The sequence below is a fragment of the Pelmatolapia mariae genome, linkage group LG12 (assembly GCF_036321145.2).
Source record: "Pelmatolapia mariae isolate MD_Pm_ZW linkage group LG12, Pm_UMD_F_2, whole genome shotgun sequence".
NCBI classification, from domain to species: Eukaryota; Metazoa; Chordata; class Actinopteri; order Cichliformes; family Cichlidae; genus Pelmatolapia; species Pelmatolapia mariae.
This window is the reverse complement of record NC_086237.1, coordinates 6,898,713-6,907,067: the sequence shown is the minus strand read 5'-3', so window position 1 is coordinate 6,907,067 and position 8,355 is coordinate 6,898,713. Positions and strand designations below refer to the sequence as shown.

General features: G+C 41.1%; 1 protein-coding gene across 1 annotated transcript; it reads right to left on the bottom strand.

Moving 5' to 3' along the window:
• Positions 1–4,554: 4,554 nt before the first annotated feature.
• Positions 4,555–7,326, bottom strand: LOC134638408 (tubulin beta-1 chain). The gene is made up of 4 exons (XM_063488994.1): positions 7,198–7,326; positions 6,132–6,240; positions 5,926–6,036; positions 4,555–5,771 (listed from the first exon to the last, which is right to left on the bottom strand). Exons 1-4 carry the CDS (start codon positions 7,252–7,254, stop codon positions 4,711–4,713), a joined length of 1,338 nt encoding a protein of 445 aa, XP_063345064.1. The 5' UTR covers positions 7,255–7,326; the 3' UTR covers positions 4,555–4,710.
• Between the last annotated feature and the right edge of the window lie 1,029 nt (positions 7,327–8,355).

Genomic DNA, 8,355 nt, shown 5'->3' with positions numbered 1-8,355 from the left:
TAACATTTATCGAGTGGAAAAAAGTTAGCGTGTTTATATTATGCTCACATAGCTGTGTCGCTAGCGGTCACGTAGCACATCGTTATATAGCATCTAGCCAAACTTCAGTAACCCTACAAACGTCAATGCTGTTTAGTTTTCTGTCTTCATTTATGTCGGAAGTGATAGCAGAGCTGTACGTTTGAATTTGTTTCCAAAATCCCTCAGTCAGGACATGTTATATTGTATTTAGATGGAAGGTAGTGAGCCAACTTCCTGCTAATTTCTAACTCTGTTAAATGTCATAAATTCTGTTTTCATGGATGCCTGGATGTTAAACTCAATTGTTACACCTGGTAAAGCAGCAAAGCTGATCATTTTATTACAGATGAAATACTTTAGACAGTTTTTCAACTCTCAGCTATGCCACAGTGATCGTTTGATTTATGGACCTGCAGCGGAGTTTGAGCCCAGACACGGCTAGTGACGTCAGACTTAAAGACCGGATTGGAATTCCACGTGAAAGACCAATACAAAGTGGTGTACACGTGAGAAGTGGAACAAAAATCATACATGATTCCAACCATTTTTTTTTTTAACAAATAAATAACTGCAAAGTGGGGTGTGCGTAATTATTCAGCCCCCTGAGTCAATACTTTGTAGAACCACCTTTTGCTGCAATTACAGCTGTCTTTTAGGGTATGTCTCTACCAGCTTTGCACATCTAGAGACTGAAATCTTTGCCCATTCTTCTTTGCAAAACAGCTCCAGCTCAGTCAGATTAGATGGACAGCATTTGTGAACAGCAGTTTTCAGATCTTGCCACAGATTCTCGATTGGATTTAGATCTGGACTTTGACTGGGCCATTCTAACACATGGATATGTTTTGTTTTAAACCATTCCATTGTTGCCCTGGCTTTATGTTTAGGGTCGTTGTCCTGCTGGAAGGTGAACCTCCGCCCCAGTCTCAAGTCTTTTGCAGACTCCAAGAGGTTTTCTTCCAAGATTGCCCTGTATTTGGCTCCATCCATCTTCCCATCAACTCTGACCAGCTTCCCTGTCCCTGCTGAAGAGAAGCACCCCCAGAGCATGATGCTGCCACCACCATATTTGACACTGGGGATGGTGTGTTCAGAGTGATGTGCAGTGTTAGTTTTCCGCCACACATAGCGTTTTGCATTTTGGTCTCATCTGACCAGAGCACCTTCTTCCACATGCTTGCTGTGTCTCCCACATGGCTTGTGGCAAACTGCAAACGGGACTTCTTATGGTTTTCTGTTAACAATGGCTTTCTTCTTGCCACTCTTCCAGAAAGGCCAACTTTGTGCAGTGCACGACTAATAGTTGTCCTATGGACAGATTCCCCCACCTGAGCTGTAGATCTCTGCAGCTCGTCCAGAGTCACCATGGGCCTCTTGGCTGCATTTCTGATCAGCGCTCTCCTTGTTCGGCCTGTGAGTTTAAGTGGACGGCCTTGTCTTGGTAGGTTTACAGTTGTGCCATACTCCTTCCATTTCTGAATGATGGCTTGAACAGTGCTCCGTGGGATGTTCAAGGCTTGGGAAATCTTTTTGTAGCCGAAACCTGCTTTATATTTCTCAATAACTTTATCCCTGACCTGTCTGGTATGTTCTTTGGACTTCATGGTGTTGTTACTCCCAATATTCTCTTAGACAACCTCTGAGGCCGTCACAGAGCAGCTGTATTTGTACTGACATTAGATTACACACAGGTGCACTCTATTTAGTCATTAGCACTCATCAGGCAATGTCTATGGGCAACTTGACTGCACTCAGACCAAAGTGGGCTGAATAATTACGCACACCCCACTTTGCAGTTATTTATTTGTAAAAAATGTTTGGAATCATGTATGATTTTTGTTCCACTTCTCACGTGTACACCACTTTGTATTGGTCTTTCACGTGGAATTCCAATAAAATTGATTCATGTTTGTGGCTGTAACGTGACAAAATGTGGAAAAGTTCAAGGGGGCCGAATACTTTTGCAAGCCACTGTAGTTTAGCTGTCGTACAATAGTGCATAACTTGAGCCTCATGTCAAGAGCATTTGTCCTTCACTTGCCTGTTTACAGTATCTCTGTGTTTATACACCACTTTGCATTTATTCATTACTTTTTTAATAATCTCTGGCTCTCTTCCACAGTGTGTCTTTTGTTCTGGCTCCTTCCCCCTCACCCCCAATTGGTCGTGGCAGATGGTTAGCTTTCTTTCTGTTAAAAGGGAGTTTTTCCTTCCTACTGTGAACAAGTGCTTCGTCATAGGGGTTGTCTGACTATTGGGTTATAATATAAAGTGCCTTATGACTTAAACTGCCCTTTATGTAACCTAACACTGCAGCCACTGTCCACCGCTCCAATAGTGCATTACTGTAAATGCAAAACAGTACTGAAAGCTAACCTGTTTATCCTTTGAATAAGCTTCCTGTCATTTTCATTGAACATTTGATATTATACCTCAGTATGTTTTCACAACATGAAAAAATCACAAATTTCCATCTTCTACAGATCTAGCATCTCATTTAAAAAATTTGACAATATATGTAAGTTTTTAAATTTCTAGTTTGTAAAATGTTCCTGAGCTGTCCTTACCTTTAAATGATAACATCTCTTCTTCCTCTCCTATTTTCTCTTTCTTACATCTTTATTCATCTCTGACTGTGATTTCACATTCTTTATAGTCACTCTAGATATGGCAGTAACTGGATACAGCGACCAACTGCACCAAAAAATGTTGTGTAAAATGATGCCTAAAACATATGTTTGGCCCTTTGATCAAAGATTTAAAGATGTATGCACCAATTTGCATTTAATCATTACTTATTATTGATCTCTGGCTCTCTTATACAGTGTGCTTTGGTCGTGTCTCACTTCCCTCACTGCCCCTCCCGCAGTCTGACTCTGCTGGAGGTTTCTTCCTGTTCAAAGGGAGTTTTTCCCTTTTATTAGAATTTGGGTTTTACTCTGCTCTGTGATGACTAATCTTGAGGCCATGGGGAACAACCCATTAGAAGAGTCTTATCTCATGTTCCCACATACCACATATGTGCTAATGTCCACTGTAGAGATTGTCCCAGTGAATTCAGGTTGTTTCTGCTACAGCCTCGGTGAAAGCAAAGTCAAAACAGCAGTAAAACTTTATGAGGACTCAGTCTATGTTATGTCCTTGGGACAGCTGTTTTACGCTATCCTCTGTGTAAAGGCTAATCGTTAGACTCTATGTCAACATGGAGATCCACCCACTAGAAATGAAAAGAAAGAGGTTACAAACATAGTTTATCAATAAACCACTTCAAAGTAAAGTAAAATAAAGTTTTTCAGGCCTGATTCAGATGAAGCTAATTTCAGGTTTTCAGGGAGTTTGTTCTACAGGGTATAAAAACCAAAAACTGCTTCACTTTTTAAAACTTTTTCCAGGAATACAAAGGCCAGTTTCTGTTCCCCTGAGAGTTCTGGATGTTTTTTGTAAGACACAGGTAGATTTGAAATGTAATACAATCCAAGTTCACTGAGTGCCTTGTAAACTTGTGGATGTATTTTAAGCTATCTTTTGGGACATAGGAAACCAGATTTGAGAATAATAGTAATGCACTCAACTTTTCTGGTCTAGCTGTCTGCTTGACTGTTTTACTGAGACCCATAAAGACAGTTTAATCTGCCAACAGTTTTTCATGCATTCACTGTAGACAGAGATCTTTGAAATTTTGCTTTATTTTTAAGATGGTAAAAGGGTAATTTTGTAATTGTCTTTATTTAACTATTCAAAATAAAGTTTGAATAATTTCTCCAAGATTTCTGGACTAATTTGAGGATTTAACCATCATGCTAGACAATGACTTGTGTTCTTAACTGCCTTAATTGTTTTTGGATTCTGTTGAGATTGCCTTACATTTGGTTGATTTCCATGTGAAGTTGCCAGAAACAGATTCATTTGCTACTGAGGCTGGGGGGGTTTGTGCACAGTTGAAGGCTGTGCATTTGAATCAGGTGCCATTAAAATAGTTTATATTGGCAGCCCATATTATAGTATTTAACTTAAACACTTCCTTTTTCTCCCTGATAGCGTGGGTTTGTGTATCACTTTTTGATAAAGCAGGACCTGGTTTGCCAGCTGGACAAGCGTTCCCACCTACATTTTGTGGAAGAGAATGTCTTAGCCAACACCTCCCCCTACTGACTTAAAAAAAACTACACAAGTACATCAATAAAGTATCTAGTGCTTCTTGTGAATTTCTCACAAGTGATATTTTTCACATTAATGTAGATAGCACTTTCTGCAACTACTGAGAATTGGAATATGCCAATTAATAGTGAAACTGCTCATCATGATCTGTTGTATTTTTTAAGCCCATTTGAAGTTTATTTTCAGTTTAAGAGCCAGCTTTCATCATAGATACTGTATAAACTAAGCTAGTTAAAATAATTTGTGTATGGTTACTGTTGCACTGACAGTATTGTCAAGAAACTACACTTTATATACAGTGTAGAGCATCTGCAAATATTAAGTTACATTTAGGGGGAAAGAAGGAGAAAAAAAAAAAGAAAAGAGAAACTTGAAATATGTCTTTTAAGTTTTATTCAGAACAATGAAACAGGACAAGACAGGATAACACCTCAGTGAAGAACTGAACAGAAGACTGGGAAATAGACTTTAGGTCAGGTACTCGTGACAAAGTTGCAGAGAAACAGATTTAACAGCTGTGCAACAGTAATCTTAAGCCAGGTCCTCTTCACCTTCCTCCTCAAACTCTCCCTCCTCCTCGGCAGTAGCATCCTGGTACTGCTGGTACTCTGACACCAGGTCGTTCATGTTGCTTTCTGCCTCAGTGAACTCCATCTCATCCATACCCTCACCAGTGTACCAGTGAAGGAAAGCCTTACGCCTGAACATGGCAGTGAACTGCTCAGAGATGCGCTTGAACAGCTCTTGGATTGCCGTGCTATTACCAATGAAGGTGGCAGCCATCTTGAGACCTCTGGGAGGAATGTCGCAGACTGCAGTCTTGACGTTGTTGGGGATCCATTCGACGAAGTAGCTGCTGTTCTTGTTCTGCACGTTCAGCATCTGCTCGTCGACCTCCTTCATGGACATGCGCCCACGGAAGATGGCAGCCACCGTCAGATAACGACCATGACGTGGGTCACAGGCAGCCATCATGTTCTTGGCATCGAACATCTGCTGGGTGAGCTCTGGTACAGTGAGTGATCTGTACTGCTGGCTACCCCTGCTTGTGAGAGGAGCAAAGCCTGGCATGAAGAAGTGCAGACGAGGGAATGGCACCATGTTTACAGCCAGCTTGCGCAGGTCAGCATTGAGCTGTCCAGGGAACCTGAGGCACGTGGTGACGCCACTCATAGTTGCAGAGACCAAATGGTTGAGGTCACCATACGAAGGGGTTGTGAGTTTAAGGGTGCGGAAGCAGATGTCATAGAGGGCCTCGTTGTCGATGCAGTAGGTCTCATCTGTGTTTTCTACAAGCTGATGAACTGATAATGTGGCGTTGTAGGGCTCAACAACTGTGTCTGATACTTTTGGGGAAGGCACCACGCTGAACGTGTTCATAATGCGGTCAGGATACTCTTCGCGGATCTTGCTGATGAGCAGTGTGCCCATACCAGATCCCGTACCGCCACCCAGGGAATGTGTGAGCTGAAAGCCCTGCAGGCAGTCGCAGCTCTCTGCCTCCTTCCTCACTACATCCAGGACAGAGTCCACCAGCTCTGCACCTTCTGTGTAGTGACCCTTGGCCCAGTTGTTACCAGCACCGCTCTGGCCTGCATAAACAAATCCAGACTAAACTTAGTATTCAACTCAATTTTATTTATATAACGCCAAATCACAGCAAAAGTCACCTCAAGGCGCTTTATATTAGTAGTAACCATAGTGCAACATAATTTGGAAATTTCGACATAATATAATGCAACTTACCAAAAACAAAGTTGTCTGGTCTGAAGACTTGGCCAAAAGGACCAGACCTCACAGAGTCCATGGTGCCTGGCTCCAGATCCACAAGGACAGCACGGGGCACATATTTGCCGCCTAATTATTAAAAAAAAAAAAAAAAAAAAAGTCTAGTCAAATATCATTAAACCCACATACAGCCGTAGTCCAAGCTGTATGGATGATGTACTTACCTGATGCTTCATTGTAGTAGACATTGATCCTGTCCAGCTGCAGGTCACTGTCACCATGGTAAGTGCCAGTTGGGTCAATGCCATGCTCATCACTGATCACCTCCCAAAACTAAAATAAATACAAATAAAAGGCAAAAATGAGGGAGCAATAAAACAAAGTGACTAAATAGAGCAATCTCATCCTGGTCTATTGTTCTTTTAAGAGGAACACTACACTATATTTAACATTCTGTAGTTTTGATGTTGCAGTAATGTGATATAGGGTTACATTTACAAATCATAAACATGAATGAAGCCACGCGCCTGATTCTTAAGGTCAGTTTAAAATGGTCGACAATTTCCCGCCGTTCTGGCATAGGCGCGCGCGGTCTCATACGCCATTGGCTGCTATGGTTATGAATTTGAACATTCCTTGCTACGTCACTAACCGCCCACTACAGGCAAAAAGCCGGGCTGCAGCAAAAGCACGAAGTAGGCCGCACGAAGCCGGTAACTGCGATTAAATAAAAAAAAAAAATAATCCGACTTATGTGACAAAAATCTTTAAAATTATAGTTTAACCCACAAACCCAGCAAGCTTATCGTCTATAGGGCTGTTTTACTTAAGACTTTGAGTATTCTGTCGACAATCCTTAGCTTCACTTCCCTTTTTTTCCGCAGTGCAGCATACACCAAGAGAACAATGGCCAAGTTCAGTTTCCGTTATTTCGACGTAAAAACGTTAACAATTAGAGTTACCATTCAGCTTATCAGCAACTTAATTTTTTCTAAATAACAAAAACAAAGGGTTGCAGGGAAATCTTTGAACTGTTCAACATTACATTTATTTTTCCATTTTATTTAATTAGACGTCGATATATTACGGTTCTACAGACTTCTCAAAATATAGTTATGTCTATAGTTAAATGTTGGCTAAGAAATTAGTTAAGTAGGACACGTTGATATTCCCAGGGTGTGGCTTCTGGGACGTAACGAGCACAAAGCACAGGCTTCTGGTGCAAAGAACTCGTTGATCGTAAATAAACCAACTTAATAACGTCCTGAAATGACACATATTTTCACTAACCTTGGCACCAATCTGGTTTCCGCACTGGCCGGCCTGAAGATGGACAATTTCCCTCATATTTACTGGAGGTAGCGTATGCCTTTCAACGACAGACTTTGGTTCACTTGAAGTGCGTACTGAATGCCTCAACGCTTTACTTTATACGTCCAGGAAACGCCCTTAAGGCGTCAACTCAAGTGCCTATTGGCTTATAAGCGAACACTTCCTTTATAGACACAAATGTAAACCAATCAAAAGTTCATGTGCTAATCTCTGATTGGTCTAACCGGCCTGCCTATCATTTTCATCTCAAACTTATGACTAACGTCTAATCTGTAGACGTTGACCTACTTCCTCGTGATGGTGGAAAGAAAATGCGACACTGTAAAGGGATTACTTTTTGACATCCTAGTGTTAGCTCCTAGTGCAGACAGCTAGAGGTTTCATCTCATCGACTAAATTAGAGCATTTCAATTCATTAGGATATAAAACAGTCATCCGAGTGGGCTGCTAGTAGCAGCAACAGTCCACGTGGCTGACCATTTTATCAGAAATATTCCTAGCGGAAGCTGTCGCAGTAGAGCTAACCATGGCTTTCAGACGCCTTGTTTTTTACTCGAGGGCTGGACAGTGATTTTCAGTTATGCCTGTCTGAGGCCTGGGTGTAGACAGATCCAGCTGGATTCTGCAATCTCATTTACCATTTTCTTTCCCCTTTCTAATGGTTTATGAGTGGATTTCGTGCTGTAAACCTGTACTACTATTATAAAGAATGCATTAACCTCCTAAGACCCGAACTCTTCCACGACATGCTTTTTTAATTTCTCTTTGATATTTGGTCACATTGGGGCAAAGAAACAAAGAATTACATTACCTTATTTTTGTTTTTAAGAAAAATAAGAGCCACATATGAGGATATTCGTTTAAAATTTTGATAGAACAGTAGCAATATAATGTCCTCGTAAGTGGATATCAGGCCCATGTAGAGGAAAATTGAGTATTTTGGTCTAAATAACCCAAAATATGATGTCCACATATGTGGACGGCAGGTCCTAGGAGGTTAATGTGTGAAGTAACAGCAAGTAAAGAAAATAATCGTTACATTTAGGAACAATGAGAACAATAAGTCTATAGGATTATCAGCATAATGACAACTGAAATGGGAAACCTGCAGTCCCT